Genomic DNA, 23,520 nt, shown 5'->3' with positions numbered 1-23,520 from the left:
TATAGAGCAGAAATTAAAAAAAAATCCAGTCTAGAATATTTAGTTTTACATTTGTATTCTTTTGTTCTTTTTCCCAATGAACATGTTGACAGCATTCAACAGACAGACATTAAAAAGAACAAAAGAAAAGAGTTAGCAAAATGGTTTAAAGTATGGATAATATTAAGTGTCGCACTGCTATTGAAGTATTTACTAGATTTAGAAGTGCACTGAATGTCAGTTTACTGCCTTGCATTTGATGTAGTAATAATTACTAAAAGTGAAGCTTTGCTGTCTTTTAAAAAGTTCTCAATTTTAGCTGTGTGGTCTGGCCATGACTGGTGGGAAAACCTGGTTCTTTGGCGGCGTTATATAGATGACGTTATTATTATTTAGAAACGGTCTTCTGTTATGTTTTAGAATTTTGTTAATTTTCTTAACTCAAATTTATATAATCTTGTGTTCACCCCCTTATGGAATAAGGATGAGATCAATTTCCTTGATCTTCCTTGTTTTTTGAGAATGGGCAAATCAGAACCAAATGCTTTTTCAAACCTACTGATGGCAACGGATTTGTTAATCAAGAAAGTTGCCATCATAAACCTTGGCTAAGGGGAATAGCCAAGAGCCAGTTTACACGCCTTAGGCGAAACTGTTCCCATGTTCAAGACTTCCAGACCCAATCCCAACACATAAAAAAAAAGCTCTTGGAGAAAGGATACAAGAGGAATACTCTAGAAAAAGACATTTGTCTAACCACTCAACTGGAGAGAAATACTCTATTGGTAGATAAACCAATCCCACAAACTTCCAATGATACTTTCAAATCTGCTTTTATTACTCAGTGTAATGTGGACTAGTGGAAGATAAGGAAGGGATTACAAAACCACTGGTCTATTCTATTTTGGGAGTTCATTTGCCAGATCACCCTACAGTCATTTATAAAAAGAATCAAAATTTTAAAAATATGTTATCTCCTAGTTACTCTATCAAACCTGCTATCACTAACACTACAGAAAATTCTGGATTATTTAGGGAATGCAATTCTTGTAAGGCCTGTGCCACTGCATCTATCGAGAGGACAAGTGTATTCTCTAGTTCCATAACAGGCAACATGTATAAGAACAAATCACAGACAGGATGCCACATGGACTTTGTGGTTTATTTACTACTTTACTGTACTTTATTTACTTTATAAGCCTTCAACCGCCCTGCGGAGCTCAGTCTGCGCGGGGCCTCCATGGGTGAAGATGGATAATTTTTTTTGAGCTCGGGTTTTTTCTTTTTCGTCTGTTTTTTTTTTTTTGCGCTCAGGTTTTTTATTTTATTTTAAGTTCGACGGGTATAATGGATTTTTATTTGGCCTTTTTTGGGGCTGAAAAATGAAGATTTTAGAAAAAAGAAGACGTTGAATAGTAAGTTTAATTTTACTTTACAGGGTAGTAATATTATTCCCCCCTCACTATATTTTAGGGTGAGGGGGGTAGGTAGGGGCTTTTTTATTTGGGTGGGGGGGTGGGTGACTAGGGGCTTGGGGACCCCTAGTCAACTTTGATGGAGGGGGGGTTATTTACTTAGGGCCCCCACCCGCCGCCCAGGGGTGGGGGCCGGGGGAGGAAAGTAGGTGTGTGTCCCCCTCATTATCATTATGGCCCCCACCCACCGCCCAGGGGTGGGGGCCGGGGGGGGGAGGAGAGTAGGTGTCCCCCCCTCATTATAATTATGGCCTCCACTCGCCGCCCAGGGGTGGGGGCCTGGGGGGGAGGACAGTAGGTCCCCCACCTCATTATCTTTATTGCGCCCACCCGCCACCCAGGGGTGGGGGCCGGGGGGGAGGACAGTAGGTTCCCCCCCATTATCATTATGGCCCCCACCCGCCTCTCAAGGGTGGGGGCCGGGGGGGGGCAGTAGGTCCCCGTCCCCCCATTGTAATTTATGGCCCCCACCCGCCGCTCAGGGGTGGGGGCTGGGGGGAGGACAATAGGTCCGCCCCCCCTTATTGTTATTTAGGGCCCCCACCCGCTGCGCAGGGGTAGGGGCCGGATAGTAGGGTTTTTTTTCACTCACTGTTTAGTGGACATGCCCCTACTCGCGGTATAGCGAGTAGGGGCATTGGGGAGATTTTAATCTCCCTTATGCTATTATGGGGGTCATATTGACCCCCATAGAGTGAGAGGGGGACCTGGGGGGCTTATGAAGTGGCGGGGAGCACTGCTCCCTGCCGCTTCTGTCTTTACATATTACAAGGAGGGAGCTGGAAGCCGGTAGCTCCCTCCTTGTAACAAACTGAACGAACAAACGAACACTGATAACACTGACATTTTCTATTCATTCATTCGTCTGTCTGATGAATGAATGAATAGATGAAATTCCCGTTCGCATGTCCAGGTGTTTCACTGGGCATGTGCGGGAATCACACAGTCTATCTAGTGTGGGCAGATGACGTGCACAGGGACTTCATCTACCCACACAAAGATGGTGGCGCCCTGAATATAGATCGGGGCAGAAAATAAAGATTAATAAATAGGTAATATGGGGGGCTTAGGGGGATTTGGGGGTGACTAAGGGGTCAATTGGATGTAGTGGAGGCGGGATGGGGGTTAAAAAAAAAAAAAAACAGGATTCGGCATGACAGTGCCGCTTTAAAGTTAGGATACTTGAGCATCTTAATAAAATAAGAAAATTTATACTTAGATCATTAATTTATTGTTTTCAAGATTTACTTTATTATTTTTTCCTTACAATCCTTTTCCTGATAAAATATATTTTCTGTAGGATTTGATCCTATTATAGATATTAATTATATCTGCGATCAAGTATTTTAAATGAAACATTTTAAACAATTATATTAAAAGTGACATTTTAGTTTGGGTTACTCCTTGCACAAAAGGGTTTATCTTCCAAATGGTTTACCCTTGTGTTTCCTTTGTTTCATAGTAAGTATTTGATCCCTTCGACTAAGTACTTGGTGGCAAAACCCTTGTTGGCATTCACATAGGTCAGACGTTTCTTGCAGTTGGCCACCAGGTTTGCACACATCCCGGGAGTCCCACTCCTCTTTGCAGCTCCTCTCCAAGTCATTAAGGTTTCATGGCTGACGTTTGGCAACTTGAACCTGCAGCTTCCTCCACAGATTTTCTATGGGATTAAGGTCTGGAGCCTGGCTAGGCCACTCAAGTACCTTATTGTACTTCTTCTTGAGCCACTTCTTTGATGCCTTGACTGTGTGTTTTAGGCCATTGTCATGCTGGAATATCCATCCACGACCCATTTTCAATGCTCTGGCTGAGGGAAGGACGTTCACACCCAAGATTTGATGGTACATTGCCCTGTCTATCGTCCCTTTGATGCGATGCAGTTGTCCTGTCACCTTAGCAGAAAAACACCCCCAAAGTGTAATGTTTCCATCTCCATGTTTGACTGGGGGGGATGGTGTTCTTGGGACCATAGGCAGCATTCCTCCTCCTCCAAACACGGCGAGTTGAGTTGATGTCAAAGAGCTCGATTTTGGTCTCATCTGACCACAACACTTTCATTCAGATGTTCATTGGCAGACTTCAGACGGGCCTGTACATGTGCTTATTATATTAGGCATGGCAATCATAAGATAACACACCTTATAAAGTTGGCTGGCACTATCCAAATGTCTGGAATTGTATAACCCATATTAAGACAGTCCAGCAGATTATCAGTGAGCAAGGGGCATATAGAATTGGTTGTTACATGAAGGGCAATATGGACCAGGGATTTAAAGTGACTGTCAGCAACTTTAGCTGCAAGGAATATTATAGGGTCAGGAACACAAATATGTATTTCTAACCCTATAGTGTTAAAATAATCATCTAGCTCCCTACCCCCTTGCCCTCCCTAAATATAGTAAAATCTATTTTATTCCAGTCTGCTGCTGCTTGCTCTGTCCCAGATCTGCCTGCTTGGCTGACATAATCAGAAGTGTTGATCAAAAGCCAATTACATTGCTTTCCCATAGAAAAGCATTGGATTGGATAAAATTACCAAGGAGGCATATGAGGGGCAAAGCCAGCACAAGCCAAATACAGCCCTCCCCAACCATCATCTCCTCATAGAGATGCATTGAATCAATGCATCTCTACGAGGAAAGTTCAGTGTCTCCATGCAGAGGGTGGAGACACTAAATGTCAGTGCTGCACACTGTGCAGCACTGCCCCAGGAAGCACCATATGCCCTAATCTCTATTTAATCTGCTCTGTGAGTCACCCCTGAGATAAGATCTGACAGATAAGATGAGGGGGGAATTGGTGGGTAAAACATTGTGTGTGTCAAGTCTACCGTAATAAAGCCACTGACAGAATATGTGGTGGGAAAAGGTGTGTCAAGGTTGACAATCTTGTGCTTTCCAAGTATTTCTGTGTCATATATGTATCATAGTTTTAACAAAATTTGGTGCAAGTCTGGGAGAGTTTCCTTCCATTTCTTAGAACATGGTAACTGTACATACTCTTTGGACAAAATTCTGCTGATGTGTGGACAACTGTTGGTGGTGGGACAACCAAGAGGTCAAATGTAGTAACATAGGCATCATGTAATTATATTAAAATCAGGCTTTGTCGTTAAGGAGAGCAGAATATTTAGATTATATATTTGGACAATATTCTGTCATAAGAAAAGACAATAACTACACACATATAAAATATTTCATAAATGCCTATATGAAGCCGTAGCTGTTATTACAAAGGGTCCACTGATGATTTACCAACCCTATTGCGTTTCAGGATCACATGATTCTTTCAGCTTTTGGGTTGATGAAAAGTCTCCAGTTGCACCAGACCAGGGAGCGTCTATCAAACGCTTAGCAAAAATTTCTTTGGTGAAAAGAGTAATGAAGAAGTGGTCTGTTACTCAAAATTTAACCTTTAAGGAACAGCTGGAGTCAGGTATTCGCTATTTTGACCTACGAGTGTCTTCCAAACCAGAAGAAGCAGGACCAGATATTTATTTTATACATGGTCTCTATGGAATTAAAGTGTGGGATGGACTGAAAGAAATAAATGACTTCTTAACTAATCATGATAAAGAGGTTGTTCTGTTGGATTTCAACCATTTTTACGCAATGGATTATGGTCATCATTTATACCTTGTCAAAATGTTAAAAGAAGTATTTGGAAATAAATTATGTATTGCTGATTGTGTAGAAAACATTACACTACAACATTTGTGGGAGAGAAAAAAACAGGTAGGAAAATTTAAACATTTAATTCACCTATGTAATTACATTTATTATTTATAGGTAAATTATGTACTATTTGTTTGGGCATTTGTCTGTCAATTTAACTTCACATTAATTTAATTAATTGCCATATCTGCTCTGTTTGCAGCTTTCTTTCATATATGGCATATTCTTATATTTAGTTATTATAACATTTTCAACTGTATATGAAATGGTAGTTTGCAGCGTGTTAATTGTATGCCGGCAATATATTGACATTCTAGAAGAGATTGGCTCAATGGTCTCTCCAAAAATATGTCACTATCTTCATGCAATTCTGTAAGTTCTTGTGTATTTACATGAGGATTATTTTGAATGTTCCTGTATACACTGATCAGCCACAACATTAAAACCACTGACAGGTAAAATTAATAACATTGATTATATTACAATTACACTGGTACCTGTCAAGGGGTGGGATATATTAAGAAGCAAGTCAGTTCTTCAATTCCATGTATTCGAAACAGGAAAAATGGGCAAGCAAAAAGATCTGAGTGACTCTGACAAGGGCCAAATATAGATGACTAGACTGGGTCAGAGCATGTGAAAAATTGCAAATCTTGTGGGGTGTTCCCAGTTTGCAGTGGTTACTACCTACCAAAAGTGGTGCAAAGATGGACAGTCAAGTGAACTGATGCACATGGGGAGCAAAGGTTAGCAGTCTGGTCCAATCACACAGAAGAACTACTGTAGCTCAAATTGCTGATAAAATTAATGCTGGTCATGGTTGAAAGGTATCAGAACACACAGTGCATCACAGTTTGGGATGCGTAGCCACAGATTGGTTAGAGTGCCCATGATGACTGCTATCCACCATTAAAAGTGCATTTAATGGGGATGTGAGCGTCAGCAATGGATCAGCAGTGGAAGAAGGTTGTGAAAATGCTTTGTGTATTAACTCCCTAAGAGATATATATATATATACATATATTATATCTATATATAAAATGTATATATATCGTATATATAATGTCATACTAAGTGTATTTTTATATTAATATATACATATATTAATATAAAAATGCATGTATAATTTATATAAAATATAAATAATAAGTAAATAAAAAAGGTAAAAAAATCTATATATTTATATATATATGTAATTTTATATGTAATTTATTGTTTTACTCAAGAGACTTTGCTGAACACAGATATTAGTGTTTCAAAACAGTAAAACATATCACAGCCATCATTATGTCAGTGAAATGGAAGTTTTTTGCTTTTTTTCACACACCCGAGTATAACAGTACCCCCCCATGTTCAGGTTTTATAGTGTTTTTGAAAGTTACAGGGTCAAATATAAGGCTTGCTTTTCTATTTTTTTCACATTGAAATTTGCCAGTTTGGTTACATTGCTTTTGAGACTGTACCGTATCCCTGGAATAAGAATTACCCCCTTGATGGCATACCATTTGCAATAGACAAAAGACAACCGATGGTACTGCAAATGGGGCATGTTCAGTCTTTTTTAGTAGCCACTTAGTCACAAACACTGGCCAAAGTTAGCATTCATAAAAGTTTTTTGCATTTTTACACAGAAACAAATATAAATGCTAAATTTGGCCAGTGTTTGTGACTAAGTGGCTAGTAAAAAAAGACTGGACATACCCCATATTGAATACCCTGGGTTGTCTACTTTAAAAATACATGTGAGGTGTGATTCAGAGATGTATGACAGACAACATTGTTACAATGTCACTGTTAAAATGTTTTTAAAATATATATATTTTGAAATAGCAATGTCCTACTTATGCTTATAGCCCTATAACTTGGAAAAAAAAAAAAGCTAAGAACATGTTAATATTGGGTATTTCTAAACTCAGGACAAAATTTAGAAACTATTTAGCACGGGCGTTTTTTGGCGTTTCTAGATACATAATAGATTTTGGGGGTCAAAGTTAGAAAAAGTGTTTTTTTTTATTTTTTTCATCATATTTTAAAAATTCTTATATAGTAAATTATTTGATATGATGAAAATAATGATATCTTTAGAAAGACCATTTAATGGCGAGAAAAACTGTATATAATATGTGTGGTTACAGCAAATGAGTAAGAGGAAAATTACAGCTAAACACAAACAACTCAGACATTTTAAAACAGCACTGGTCCTTAACAGTAAGAAAATTGAGAAACAGTCTGGTCACTAAGGGGTTTAAAAACTACATTAATTAAAAGTTGATGTAATATATAAAAGGAATTATTGAGCAGCTCAAAAACACTCAAGCTATGCCTCTTAATCTCTTACAATGTGTGCTGTAAAAAGAGTGGAGCGCTTCAGTGACACAATAAATGTATAAAAATACACAACTGAAGTAATAAAAAAGTCTATGAAAATGAAATGCTAAATGCAAAGTGCTATGAAGTACAGGTAACCCAAATGGTTAAAGTGCACCCAAAATATCCAAACTAATGCAATCAATATAGCTTGTGCAAGTGATGTAGTGTACCTTTAAGATACAATCCAACCAGGTGATATTAACTAATATGTTAAAACAGAGATATAAAGTGAATGATTCACAGTTTTTACAATGACATTCAAGAGACCTTAAAAATGTAAACATTAAAACATCATAGTGCAGACAATAAAAGTATAGGAATGAGGTATACATTTAAATAACATAATGGTAGAATTGCCAACTCACAAATAGAAAGCCCTCAGGAATGGCTTACTCTTAGCATATGAATCATTGAAAAATAGGGGACTCCTATCCTCCATTCAGAAGCTTTCTTATGATTTCCTTTGTGCTGGTATGTGGGAAAAATGGGAGAAATACAAAATAGTGTAGTATGGCTTTAAAACTAGAAATCAAAAAGAAGGTGATACACTCATATTGAGATTAGCCTTTCCCTGTAGGCTCTATTTGCAAAGCAGACACCTATTGTTGGGTGGTGTTACCCTCCAAAGATATGCAGGAACCTTCCAGAAAAGGATATTCCAATTTAAAAAAACAATGTGATAAAAACAAAATAAACATTAATCACAATAAACAATGAATAGGGCTGATCTGTTATCCTAAATGCATTTCACCAGTTAAAGGACCACTAAAGGACCACTTCAGCTCAATGTGGTGGTCTGGGTGCCATGTCCCCCTAGTTTTAACTCTGCAGCTGAAATTCTCTGAAACTACAATGTTTACAATAGGGTTAATCCAGCCTCTAGTGGCGGTCTCATTGACAGCCACTAGTGGCGCTTCTGCGCTTCTCACTTCGATTTTCACAGTGAGAACTCGCCAGCCTGTGGACTGGCTGAAAGCGCACGTGGCTCTTGCCGCGCATGCGCATTCAGCCAACGACCGCGAAAAGGAGGAGGAGGGTATGTTTATACTGAAGGGTTAATCCAGCCTCTCCCTGACAGCCACTAGAGGCTGCTTCCGCGATTTACACTGAGTAAATCGCACTTATTTGACGCTCGACCCGTGTAGGCCCCACTCATGGCAGCATGATGGGGACCTACACAGGTGGTTTTAATGTTGTAGCTGATAAGTGTATAATAGTAGTGCATTCTTTTCTAATAAAAAGCAAGTTTAAAAGGCAGTTAAATAAAAACAGATACAGTGTACCAGAATATGACTGTGGTTTATCTCACTTGTAGAAGTCATTGTAAATGTAGAGGGTGTTACCGTAATTAGTAATAACAATTCTAAGAATGTGGTCTAGCAAAATGTGTTTTTTTATCTGTAAAAGATCAATGACTTGGCCATTTCACAATGTTTTCTTTGGAGAGGACTGCAAGTCCTCCAGGGCTTTCCATCACCCACTCAGATTCCTGTACTTGTTCCTCTGCATTCCCTTCGTGAATCAGTGATAATTATTTTGTAATATTTATGTTTAAAATTAAATGTTGCCTATAAGCTATATTTATAACAGCTCTCATAAAACAAGAGCAACATAATTGTAAATATGTAAGGCACCACCTGCTCCTCAACTAACTAAAGGACAAATACAATAAGTATAATACATTTATTAACTGAACATTGCAGGCCTAAAAACATCTTTAAAAAAAACATTTTTTTTTTTTTAAATGCCATTACAGTTGTAATCAGAATTATTCAACTCCCATTGAAAATCAGGTTTAACCCCTTAAGGACACATGACATGTGTGACATGTCATGATTCTCTTTTATTCCAGAAGTTTGGGACACAATAGTCACCAAAACAACCTTAGCTTAATTAAGCTGTTTTTGTATATAAATCATGCCTCTGAAGTTTCACTGTTTAATTATCTGCCATTTATGAGTGAAATCACTTTTGTTTCTGTTTATGCAGCCCTAGCCACACCTCCCCTGGCAGTGACTGACACAGAATGCAAAAAAACTAAATTGTTTAATTTTCAATCAGATGTTAGCTTACTTTAAAAGTATTTATCACTGGCTTTGTAAATTGAACTTAAATCATATACAGCTGGCTCCTGTAAGATCTAGCAAGCTAGATCTTATAGGACATACATGAAAACAAGAGAAATCTCAATGTATCCTTCCTGGTAAAATATTTTATAAATACATTTTATAAATAAATTAAAGGGACACTATAGTCACCCAGACCACTTCAGCTCAATGAAGTGGTCTGGGTGCCAGGTCCCTCAGGTTTTAACCCTTCACATGTGAACATAGCAGGGTTTATCCAACCTCTAGTAGCTGTCTTCCTGACAGCCGCTAGAGGCACTTCTGCGACGCTGGATGCGAAATTTGCATCCAGCGTGCAGAATGTCCACAGGAAAGCATTGAGAAATGCTTTCCTAATTCAGAAATGCTTTCCTATGGACTGTCAGAATGCGCACACGGCTCTTGCCGCGCACGCGCATTCCGCTCCACTCGGGCTGACATCGGCAGGGGAGGAGAGGTCACCAGCGCCGAGGTTTTAACTCCTTCAGCACCACGGGAGGCGGACCCTGAGGGGGAGGGTCCCCCAAGGATGACATAGTGTCAGAAAAACAGGTTGGTTTACTGACAAGTTAGTGATTCTTTAACAAGCAGGAGATAGGAAATTTTTAATTAACCCCTTAAGACCGCAGGACGTACCATGCCGTCCTTATTTGGCATGGTACGTGGCATGGTCTTACCCCCCCACGTGGCCGGCGGCACATGGCCGCTGCAGATCGCGGTCGGGGGGCATGCCTGGCCCCCCAGGCAGCCCCCCTGTGCCTGGGGACCGCGGTCTGCAGCTTCCAATCGCAGTGACAGGCTGTCACTGCGATTGGCCGCATTTTCACTCTGCAGATCGCGGTCGGGGGACATGCCTGGCCCCCCAGGCAGTCCCCCTGCGGTCAGTGACCGCGATCTGCAGAGTATGATCACAGGGAGAGGCTGTCTCTGCGATCTGAATGCAGAGACAGCCTCTCCCTGCGATCTGATCGCAGTGACAGCCTGTCACTGCGATCAGAGTTACTATGTGTCAGCCTATTGGCTGACCCATAGTAACTGCAGGCAGGATCCCCCTGCAGATCACGGTGGGGGGCATGCCTGGCCACCCAGGCACTCCCCCTGTGGCCAATTACCGCGATCTGCAGGAGGTGATCACAGTGACAGGCAGTCACTGTGATCACTGATCCTGTGTGTCAGCCAGTGATGTAAAATCACTGGCTGACACTGTCTCTGCCCCTCTCCTCCCCTCTTAACCCCTTAACGTAAAATAAAATAAAAATTAAAGTTAAAAATAAAATATACTTAGATCATTTATATATGTTAAAAGGCCTGAACTTGTGGAGGCCTGAATTTGTGGGAGGAGTAAGTCCCCTACTTAAACTCCCAGCCCCTACTCACCTCTGCCTTTCAGCTGATTGTTTTGTCCCCATAGCAACCAGCACTTCCTGTCCAGCTTCCCTCCAGAATTTTTTCCTGTTTCCAGCAGTCAGACGTCCTGACCAGTCCTCTGTCCGTTTGAGGCCTTCCACTCGGTTCCCGGTCAAGGTACCCGGTTTCCGGTCACGAGACCGGCACGTTCACGTAAGTTAGGCGTAGGAAATAGCGCCCCGCTATTTCCCGCCGTTCGGGCCTAAAAACGTAGGGGTAGGCTCCCTCTATCATATTTGTACAAATACACGCTTTTTTAACCGATTTCAGTGTTCACGCCAAAACAGACGAACGCTCGGCACTTTATCACTGCTTTTACATATTCGTACGGAAACTACCTAATCTATTATTATTTATATACACAGTAATATTATTACGGGCATTCTCTTATTTACGTTTGGTCACCCAGGACCAATCTATTTTGTACGATTAAAACACAAACACCTTGCTCTAAATCCATATTCGGCTAGTTCTTATTCAAATAGGAAGAGTATTTACATATTTTTTTATTATGCACTAAGTTCTATTTCACGAATTCTACTTTTCTTTACGTATATTCCCTGTTCGGTCATATTGTGGTGGAATCTCGGTAAAAATAAATTTAGTAGGCCGAGATTACCACGTGGCATGTGTACGTGCATATGCTGACGTATCGATCAGTTAGTTGCACGTGGCAAGATACGATCAGTAGTGTACGGAGCATGTGCAAGAATACAGGATATAGTATTCCCCCTCCTCCATTGTGCTGGACAAGCCATGCGGTCAAACAGGAAGTTAATTCTTATTTGTGTTGATTGGTTAAGAGAATGTGCGGGTGGAGCTTAATATGGGAGGAGTTATATGCCTATATAAGGAGCCTGCACTATTGTCCGGGGCTCAGACTTTGCTGTATTTTGGTGACGCTAGTCCCTCTGAGTCCCGATCGGTGATCCAATAAAGAATCTCTTCCTTCCTGAAGAAACCTGTGTCCATCTCTCTGTGCTTGGCTTCCGTCAGTTTCTCCGGTATCAATATTGCTACTGATACCTTTTTTTGTCAGTTTGGGGATATAATTAGCTTGTTTAAAAATCTGCCTTGTGATTTTCTTTCTGTTAACCAGTTAATTTGTTTTACTACTTTTTAAAATATCCACGTCTATCATAAACGTACGGTTTCTATACACTGTGGCAGGATGGCCAGGCTCTTCACAAACTTCAAATGCAACAGTCAGGATAAAATAGTACTGCAGTTTATTGTCACTTTCCACAATATATACAAGGTTGTGCTCTCCCACAAAATAAAACAAAAAGAAAATAAATCCTACTCCAACTTGGAGACTTACTAAACAGTATTACTAACTATCCAACTGGCCAGCTAATCTAGTTCCCAGTTTTAAACAAAATGAAATACAGCACTTTAAGCAGGTTTCACACAGTACCTTTGTCTCAGGCTTAACTGCCTCCTCTCTCCCAGCTGTTAGATTCTCTGTCTTCAGAGGCTAACCTTTTAAAACCCTAGTGCTGGTTAATTACATTCACCTGGTATATAACATTCAAGGGGTGACTCCCACCAATTAACCCCATCATGCTGGGAATAGAGAGCGCTCCAATCTATTACTAACATAGAAAGACTCTCTGACCTTGACACAACAAATATTTACCTATTAAACACTTCATTTTGTCACATATACTAATAAATACTGTTTATAAACACAATATCCGGCACATAAACGTCTGTACTGTTCATTTTCCATATAAGCACGCTGTCACATATTTTTGGCTTTACAAACTGCATCGGTTTATCGCTTTTTCTGCGTTAAAGTTGTTTATTTCAAGGTCTTTTATTACAGGAACAGGTATTGTATTTTATCACTTTGCATTATAAAGCCATAGGCCTAAAATGTTTACATATTGGGTTTTATTACTTACCTCCACACCTGTCGTTAACTATGGAATTTTTCTTCGGTTAACCCTTAGCTCCAGTATTATTCTAGGCTTCCCCCGGTTCTACACAGTTAAACCGTTTCACATAACGTAATTTCTTTATGTCAAACCAAGGTATAGTTCACAACTCGTTTGTTACTACACCTCATATAAAACCTATCACGGTCTCAAGTTCATTACTACTTTTCCACAGGCTTACGCCCACGGTACGTTAATTCTTTACTATTATTTCTACTCAGACATACGGTCATACAGCCATCAGGCTCCGGTAAACACCAAAACCTGACCCGGTACTCAGCCATACCTTCAGGTACTTACGTCTATACCCAAATACGTCCAATCGTCACCCCAAGGCCTCATCCAGCCTTCTCACAAATATCTATTTCAGCCCAGTCACACACTTAAACCTTCCAGATCCCTCAATGCAGGATCTCACGTTGCGCCCCTAACAAACAACCTACTCCCAATTCAAATCATACGCCACCACGATACGCATAAATACGTCAACATCTGTCTTAAAGCCTCAGGACTCTTCCTCAAGGACAGCATAAGACGAGACTTACCACACTTATTACCACCAGAAGGTTCCAGATACCATTCGCAAGAAGTCAAGGTTAGTATCTACACAACATTCCAGTCCTCTCACCTTATCCTTAAATATACAATCGAACTGGCTACAGGGTCTAGGCTAATGCCTTAGCGCACCCTATCAGAAAACCCATCCCAGCGAGGCCTTCCACCCCCCCCCCCCCCACCTCAACACGGAGGTACGGCCCCACGCCCAAATCATAGTTACAAGCCTCGCATGCCCTACTACAGGGCGCTAGTCAGGGCCTCACCTGTCACGGCCACACGTTTTGATTTCTCTCTACTGTCACCGAGAGGCCAACATCCCGCCACCACGTCTGTGGCAACTACGTCATAAGCCAAATCATAGGTAGAGCCTCTCACCGCCACTTGGCATTAGCAGGGCCTCACCTATCCAAACATTCAACAGTTACGTTTTTCGCTTTGGCATCTAGCATTACAGTCCAGTTCTTCCATATACACTACCCCATATACCCCGCCTACTTACCTTACGCCCCTTCTAATATATCTTTCACATAATCATTCCTTTTAGAATGTCCCAAGAACCTATTCCAACCAAAGAATTGACAGAAGAAACTCCATTCAGGCCTACCAGACCCGGGTCCCCAGGCGAATCACTCACTCTTTCAACCCCAACGTCCTTGAGAGCATGGACTATTCCCAAAATTACGGCCGAGCTTAGGCTCAGGGGAATCCCCATTCCGGCCACAGCTAGGAAGGCTGAACTTTATAGGCTACTTACTCACCAAGCCCCCGAGCCCAGGCCAGGGACTAGCTCTCAATGACAACCACCAAGCAACAGCACGGCCACCCAGGATACCCTGGCAGAGATCTTGGCCAATCTACAGACCCTCAATAGCAGGCTATCTAAGGTGGAAAGCGCCATCTCCTCCCCAGGTACTACCACGGTAGTCCCAGTCGCTTTCAAGGCTGTACCTACTATACCAACATGCCCTCCTATACTCCCCCCTCCAGCACCGGGCACAGCCATTACACCATTTGAGTCACCAGCACACTCCGTCCCTGACTCTATCAGGAAAGATATCCTAGACGGGAAGGATGTGTGTCTGGTGTCCTTGCTCATAGCCTCACAGGATGTACTTGAGAACAAGGCATTCAATTACGGTGATATCTCTGTGGTGCTCAAGACAAGGGATCCCAGGCTTAATCATCTGGTGGGTTATCTCACCACAGGGTTCACTAAAGGGTTTCTCACGGGTATTGTAGCCATTCCCCCAGGTACACTAGAATGCCCTAATCTCCAGTCAGCACGTTTAGACCCAGTCTCCATAGACACTCTCATTGCCTCTGAAATCACCAACGGTTTCATGATCGGCCCCTTCACCTCTTCACCATTCTCCCCCATTGGTATTGCTATTCACAAATATTCCCCCCCAAAAAAACAAAAAAACGTCTAATTATTGATTTATCGGCACCGCACTCCTCTTTTGTTCCAAGCATAAACGCACTCATTCCAGCAGACGAATTCTCACTTCAGTACGTAACCATCGACGACGCCATACAGTCAATCATATCATCTGGTAATCGACCCTGGCTTAGCAAAACGGACATCACAAACGCGTTTAAATTACTACCCATGCACCCCTCACTCTGGCACTTACACGGTGTTAAATGGCGAGGGAAATATTACTTCTCTACACGACTCACTTTCGGTTCTCGAAGCAGCCCCAAACTGTTCGACATTTTCGCAGAGTCACTATGCTGGCTGCTTCTGAACGTCACCAGGTGTCACTCCGTTATCCACTACCTCGACGACTTTTTACTAATAGAGCCAGGGTCACCTTCACCCACAGCAATCAGAAGCACTACTGCACTATTTTCCACACTTGGAGTCCCTTTGTCCACAGCCAAAACTATAGGCCCCACAACTAAATTGACCTTTCTGGGGATAGAACTGGACTCGGTTAACCTCAGAGCTAGCCTCCCCCACGACAAACTGTCACGTTTGAGAGGGGAGATGACTTGTTCCTGCGGAATGATGTTTGCACTAGAAAATAACTTCAGTCCCTTCTCGGATCCCTGAACTTTGCGATGCACATCATTCTGCAGGGAAGGTCTTTCATATCCAGACTCCTTTGCCTGCTGCACGGAGTTCCGGACTCTGGCACAGTTTCTTTGGACCCCCACGCCAAGGCTGACTATGTGGGGGAAGTTTTTGAAGGACTGGAATGGAATGGAATGTTTATTCCATGTTTATTCCCCCTCTCTCCACCTCTTCACCCATCATCCACACAGACGCAGCAGCCAATACCGGTTTTGCAGCCATTTTTGGGAACCACTGGTTCAGGGGCCATTGGCCCACTGATTCGGATGCCTTGCCAGGATTCAGAGAGACCTCAGCACTATTTGAAATTTATCCCATTGTGGCGGCCGCACACACCTGGGGTCATCTCTGGTCTGGCAAGGCAGTCAAATGCTACTCTGATAACTCGGCAGCTTGCGAAATCGTGAACAAAGGGCGATCATCTTCCCTGACCATCATGCGGCTGATTCGCAAGCTGACCTGGTTGGCAGCATCCGGCCAGTTTCACTTAGTTTGTTTTCACATCCCGGGTATTCACAACACGGCCGCTGACGCTCTCTCGTTCTCAATTTCAGGCATTTTCTCAGGCACTCCCAACGGCTCACCTACAACCATCCAGGACACCACGGTTCCACGATCTAATCCTGGATTAAGCACACTCTTGAACCACGCTAGAGCACTCACTCACCAAGCATTATCACCAAACACGGCTATCACTTACAATAGGGCTCTTAATATATTTAATAAATTCACAGCAGAGTTCGGTTTACAAGGTGACTTCTCTATTCAAACCATGGTGGCTTTTGCCTCTTTTTTCTACCTACACCTTAAACTATCTCACAACACCATTAAACTATATCTCACGGGGGTCCAGCACCACAGCCTCACCTTTTTTTCCTAACAACACACCTTTCCTGTCTTCATACCCCGTCAAAAAGGTTTTGAAAGGAATATCAAAGGTTTCACCTCCACTCTCTGCTAAGTGACCTGAAGATAGGACCATCTATAGGTAATCTAATGGTAATCTCCTTGACACAGCCCCATTCGACATCGGCACAAATACGGTGATCAAATCTGCTTTATATCTCGCTTTCTATGGTTTTCTCAGACCTAGAGAGTTCACCGTAATTTGTCAAGGAGATACGAAGCTAAGACTTAAAATATCACACCTCACTAAAATAGAGGATCACTACCAACTTTCGATCCCTACAACTAAAACCAACCGGTCACTACACCCTACTATAATTCCTCTCTTCCCTACTGATAATGCCTGGTGTCCGGTAAAAGTACTAGACCACCTACGGTCAACTCTGCACGGTCACCTACTGGACTCTCCGCTCTTAACACTACAAGGGCACCCGTTAACCACAGCAAAATTGATGGTTCATATCAGAATTCTGTTATCTAAGCTCGGACACAACCCGATTGCATTCTCTAGGCACTCCTTCCGTATAGGAGCAGCCTCTAGCACTAACACACCGGTCCATATCATCAAGAGACTGGGGCGGTGGAAATCCTCCATATATACTGCATATATTCCACAGCCGGAGAAAGAGCTTCGCCAAGCTTTCAGCAACTTGGTTTTGTAAAAAATGCAATAAAGTGTGTATTTCTCGAATTTATCTTTTTGCCCTCTTTTATTTACAGGCCCACTCATACGTTGGTTTCGGCACACCACAACCAACTTTGCTCACAGTTACTATCCATTACGTATTTAAATTCCGAGCACAAGTTAAAAGGCCTGAACTTGTGGAGGCCTGAATTTGTGGGAGGAGTAAGTCCCCTACTTAAACTCCCAGCCCCTACTCACCTCTGCCTTTCAGCTGATTGTTCCCACCCACCTACACCCTGTTATAATTACATTCTCCTTGGTGGGCCCTCTTTTATTTACAGGCCCACTCATACGTTGGTTTCGGCACACCACAACCAACTTTGCTCACAGTTACTATCCATTACGTATTTAAATTCCGAGCACAAATATTATATATATATGATCTAAGTATATATATATTTATATATATATATACGCACACATTTACACATACACTAAGTGTATTTTAATATTTATATATATAATTATATATATATATATATTAATATCAAAATACACGTAGAAGGATATTGATTAAATATATACATAATTATAATATTATATATATATATATATATATATATATATTATAATAAAAAAATATGTATATCTGTGTAATTTCGTTCTAACTGTATTTTGATATTAATATATATATATATATATATATATATATATATATATATATATACACGTAGTACGAAATAATATATATATGCATACAGGGCCGGCCTTAGGCCCTAAGGCGCCCTGTGCAAAAAATCTTCACAGCGCCCCCCCCCCCCCCCCATCAAACCCCTTTATCCATGTACTGTGTGTGTCAATAGGTGTGTAGTGTAGTGGTAGCTGGGGGAGCAGAGGCAGTGCAGTGGTAGGTAGGGGATCAGGGGGCACAGTGGTGGTAGGTGGGGGACCAGGTGGCACAGTGGTGGTAGCTGTGGGAGCAAGGGTAGTGTATTGGTAGGTGGGGGAGCAGAGGTAAAGTAGTGGTGGGTGGGGGAACATGGGGCACAGTGGGGGAGAAGGGGTAGTGTAGTGATAGGTAGGAGAGCAGGGGCACAGTGGGTAACTGGGGGAGCAGTGGTAGTGTAGTTGTAGGTTGGAGAGCAGGGTCACAGTGGGTAACTGGGGGAGCAGAGGCACAGTGGGAAGGTGGAGGAGCAGGGGCACAGAGGGTAGCTGGGGGAGAGGGGGCACAGTGGTAGTAGCTGGGGGAGAAAGGGCACAGTGGTAGTAGCTGGGGGAGAGGGGGCACAGTGGTGGTAGCTGGGGGAGAAAGGGGAACTGTAGGTAGCTGGGGGAGCAGGGGCACTGATAGGCTAGGTGGGGGGGCAGGGGGCACAGTTAGGCTAGGTGGGGAGGAGGGGCACTGTGTGCAGCGGGGGGAGCAGGGGCACAGTTAGGCTAGGTGGGGAAGCAGGGGGCACAGTGGGTAGCTGGTGGAGCAGGGGGCACAGTGGGTAGGTAGGGAGCAGGGGGCACAGATAGGCTAGGTGGGGGGCAGGGGGCACAGTTAGGCTAGGTGGGGGGCAGGGGGCACAGTTAGGCTAGGTGGGGGGGCAGGGGGCACAGTTAGGCTAGGTGGGGAGCAGGGGCACTGTGGGTAGCTGGGGAGCAGGGGCACAGTTAGGCTAGGTGGGGAAGCAGGGGCACAGTGGGTAGCTGGGGGAGCAGGGGCACAGTGAGTAGGTGGGGAAGCAGGGGGGCACAGTGGGTAGCTGGGGCGCAGTGCACAGATAAGCTTGCTGGGGGCGAGGGGGCACAGCGGTGGTAGCTGGGGTAGAGGGGGCACAGTGGTGGTAGCTGGGGGAGAGAGGGCACAATGGTGGTAGCTGGGAAGCAAGGGGCACAGCGGGTAGGTGGGGAAGCAAGGGGCACAGTGGGTAGGTGGGAGAGCAAGGGGCACAGTTATGGTAGCTAGGGCACAGTGGATAGGTGGGGGAGCAATGGGCACAGTTAGGGTAGGTGGGGAAGCAGGGGGCACAGTTAGGGTAGGTGGGGAGCAGGAGGCACAGTTAGGGTAGGTGGTGGGCAGGGGGCACAGTTAGGGTAGGTGGGGAGCAGGAGGCACAGTTAGGGTAGGTGGTGGGCAGGGGGCACAGTTAGGGTAGGTGGGGAAGCAGGGGGCACAGTTAGAGTAGGTGGGGAGCAGGGGGCACAGTTAGGGTAGGGGGGAGCAGGGAGCACAGTTAGGGTAGGGGGGAGCAGGGAGCACGTTAGGGTAGGGGGAGCAGGGGGCACAGTTAGAGTAGGTGGGGAATGGGGATCAGGGGGCACAGTTAGAGTGGGTGGGGAGCAGGGGGCACAGTTAGAGTAGGTGGGGAGCAGGGGGCACAGTTAGAGTAGGTGGGGAGCAGGGGGCACAGTTAGAGTAGGTGGGGAGCAGGGGGCACAGTTAGGGTAGGGGGGAGCAGGGGGCACGGTTAGGGTGGATGGGGGAGCAGGGGGCAGTGTGGTGGTAGATGGGGGAACAGGAACTCCTTCCTGCTTCCCCTAACTTACCAGAGGGTTCGCCTGCCTGTAGCTCCGCCCCGCTTCCCATGTAGCTCCGCCTCCGATCGGCGTTTAACCCCGCCCCCTTTCTCTCACTGAGATCCGAGTGGGGAGTCTGGGGACTATCAGTGAGGGCAGCATTAAGAGGCAGTGGGGCGGAGCGCGGCCACGCTACACAGCGCAGCCTGTATTAGGGGCATAGGCGTGCGCACGGGGTGTGCCGGGTGTGCCTGGGCACACCCTAATCCCCGCGGCACGCCTGTGAGTCCTGCAGGAACGCTGTTCCCGCAGGTACTCTGCCGCCCCGAAATGCTCTCCTCCTCCTCCCCCCGTCATGGACACTCGGACATCCCCCCCACCCCCGGTCGGGCGGCTCTCTCCATACAACAAGCGGCGAGGGAGCTGTGTGCTCTCTGCTCCCTCTCGCCGCGCGCCGTTTGCTGATAACGGGAGCCGGAATATGACGTCATATTCCGGCTCCCAGCTACAGCAGACAGCCCGCGCGGCGAGAGGGAGCAGAGAGCACACAGCTCCCTCGCCGCTTGTTGTATGGAGAGAGCCGCCCGACCCACTGGACCCCAGGGACAAGTCCACGCCAGCTCTCCAGGTAGGGAGGCTGGGTGGACAATTTTTGTAAAAAAAAATAATAATTTGTCAATGTGTGTGAGTGTGTGTGTCTGTGAATGTATGTATGTGTGAGTGTATGTGTTTGTGTGTGCCTGTAAGTGTGTATGTGAATGTATGTGTGTGTGTCTGTGAGTGTTTGTGTGTGTGTCTGTGAGTGTATGTGTCTGTAAGTGTGTGTGTATGTGTGTCTGTGAGTGTATGTGTCTGTAAGTGAGTTTGTGTCTGTGAATGTATGTGTGTGTGCCTGTAAGTGTGTATGTGTGTCTGTGAATGTATGTGTGTGTGTCTGTGTCTGTAAGTGTGTGTGTCTGTGAATGTGTGTGTGTGTGCCTGTAAGTGTGTGTGTGTGTGTGTGTGTGTGTCTGTGAATGTATGTTGTGTGTCTGTGAATATATGTGTGTGTCTGAGTATGTGTGTGTGAGTGTGTGTACGCGTGTATATATATACATACACACACACACACACACACACACACACACACACGAGTGTATATTTTTTTTGGGGGGGTGGGAATCTTGGGACTTGACCCCTGCCGGCAGAGGAGATCTCCGGATCTCCCCTGTCGGCTCATGCAGAGCTGGCGCTATCTAAGTGCCGGCTCTGCTCTTAGCCTCCATGGGCCGGCGGGGAGATCAAAGATCTACCTCACCAGCAGCATGGAGGGAGGCAGGAGAGGACCCGGGGAGCTCTAGACAGAAGCTCCGCCAGGTTCCTCTCGCAAGATATGAGCGTTGCCGCGGCAATGCTCAGATCTCGCGAGAGTGAACTCTAGCCCCGCAGGCTAGAGTTCACTCTCCCTTGGACAGCAAGGATCCCCCTCCCTACATAAGGTAAGAAGGGAGGGGGTTATTTACTAATCTGCCCCCACCTTCACAATCCCTCCAAGCATACAGCACACACACACACACACAGCACCTACACACATACAGCACCCTAACACAAACAGCGCGCACACACGGCACCCTCACATACACAGCACACAAACAGCACCCTCACACACACAGCACACTAACAGCACCCTCACAAACACACACAGCTCCCTCACACAAACAGCACACTCACACACAGCACAATAACAGCACCCTCACAAATACACGACACAAACAGCACCCTCACACACACATATCACACAAACAGCACCCTCACACACACAGCACACTAACAGGCCCCAAACACACATACAAAAACACCCTCACACACAGCACACTACCAGCACCCTCACACACAGCACACTACCAGCACCCCCACACACAGCACACAAACAGCACCCTCACACACATAGCACACTACGAACACCCACACACACACAGCGCACCAGCAGCACACACAAACAGCAGTATATGTATGTGTGTGTATGTATGTGTATATATATATATATATATATACATGCGGCGTGTGTTTGTGCTTTAGGGTGCACACCCTAATGCAATAGGCTGCGCACGCCTATGATTAGGGGAGAGCTCTGAGCTCTCCTTCACAGGTTGTCACTAGGAGAAAGTGCGAGCTGTGTCAGCCACAGGGCGCCCCCTGGTCCATGGCGCCCTGTGCGGCCGCACAGCTCGCACACCCCTAAGGCCGGCCCTGTATGCATATACCTAAGTATATACGTATACATCACTATGTATACCTATATATAAATAAAAATAATAGTAAAAAAATTAGATACATATATATACATATATATACACACACACGTGTATATAGAATAATTTTACATATATATTTATGTAATAATTTTACATAATTAGGTCCTTTTATTAATTACAATTTGCAGGACCTGCCTAACAACCCAGGCCGAAAGTATAGGGAATTTAATTTGCTAGCACTATATTTAACCCTATAACTTTCCAAGACACTATAAAACCTGTACATGGGGTGTACTGTTTTACTCGGGAGACATCGCTGAATACAAATATTTGTGTTTCAAAACCGTAAAATTTATTACAACAATGATATCGTCAGGGAAAGTGAAAATTATTGTATTTTTCGCACACAAACGGCACTTACACTGACGATATTTTTGCTGTCATACTTTTTACTGTTTTGAAACACAAATATTTGTGTTCAGCAAAGTCTCCTGAGTATAACGGTACCCCTCATGTACAGGTTTTATGGTGTTTTCAAAAGTTACAGAGTCAAATATAAGGCTTGCGTTTCAGTTTTTTCACAATGAAATTCGCCAGATTGGTTACGTTGGCTTTGAGACCGTATAGTAGCCCAGAAATAAGAATTACCTCCATAATGGCATACCAGTTGCAAAAGTAGACAACCCAAGGTATTGCAAATGGGGTATGTTCAGTCTTTTTTAGTAGCCACTTAGTCACAAACACTGGCCAAAATTGGCTTTCAAATTAGTTTTTTGCATTTTTCACACACAAACAAATATTAATGTTAACTTTGGCTAGTGTTTGTGACCAAGTGGCTACTAAAAAAGACTGGACATACCCCATTTGCAATACCTTGGGTTGTCTACTTTTGCAAATGGTATGCCATCATGGGGTTAATTTTCATTCCTGGGCTACCATACAGTCTCAAAGGCAACGTAACCAAACTGGCAAATTTCAATGTGAAAAAACTGAAAAGTGTAACATGCTATATTTGACCCTGTAACTTCCCAAAACACCATAAAACCTGTACATAGGGGGTACTGTTTTACACGTGAGACATCGCTGAATACAAATATGTGTATTTTATTGCAGTAAAAGCAAACAGTATTATGACATGTTAGAATGTCACATAGAACTAAGAAAATTTTAAAAAATCTTATTTTCTCTCATTTTTTTATATTGTATTCATATTACGTTATGTTCCATACCTAAATATTTGATGTTAAATGAAAGCCCTGTTTCCCCTGAATAAAATGATATATAATAAGTGTGGGTGCATTTAATATGAAAGAGGTAAATTATTGTTGAACAGACATATAGTCAAAATCTGTGGTTTGTTTACATTTTTTTTGGTTCACAACTTGTACATTTGGCTGCGGTCTTAAGGGGTTAAACAGAATTTACAATAAAGAAAGTATAAACATTAGATGAATCTTTACAGGAAGTGATTAGGACAGCTGTGCAAATCACATGAAAGGAGGTGTGCCTAGGGCTGCCTAATCAAAGTGCTCTAACTATTTATGCCCCTGCAGTCTCACTGCTCAGTTCCCTGCCATTAATCTATACACCAAATCTTGTTCATTAAGCAAAAGTTGTTTTGGTGATTATAGTGTCCCTTCAAATTCAAAATTTAAACTT

General features: G+C 43.7%; 1 protein-coding gene across 1 annotated transcript in view; it reads left to right on the top strand.

The window, feature by feature from the left end:
- Nucleotides 1-23,520, top strand: part of PLCXD2 (phosphatidylinositol specific phospholipase C X domain containing 2) — a 56,498-nt gene that overhangs the window by 17,935 nt on the left and 15,043 nt on the right. The window contains exon 2 of the mRNA XM_063444422.1: nt 4,731-5,191. Coding sequence (XP_063300492.1) covers nt 4,731-5,191 — 461 coding nt within the window. The remainder of the gene's footprint in view (nt 1-4,730; nt 5,192-23,520) is intronic.

This window comes from Pelobates fuscus, chromosome 1 (genome assembly GCF_036172605.1).
Source record: "Pelobates fuscus isolate aPelFus1 chromosome 1, aPelFus1.pri, whole genome shotgun sequence".
Classification (NCBI taxonomy): Eukaryota; Metazoa; Chordata; class Amphibia; order Anura; family Pelobatidae; genus Pelobates; species Pelobates fuscus.
Note: the sequence above shows the minus strand (reverse complement) of the source record. Positions and strands in the feature narration are given on the sequence as shown.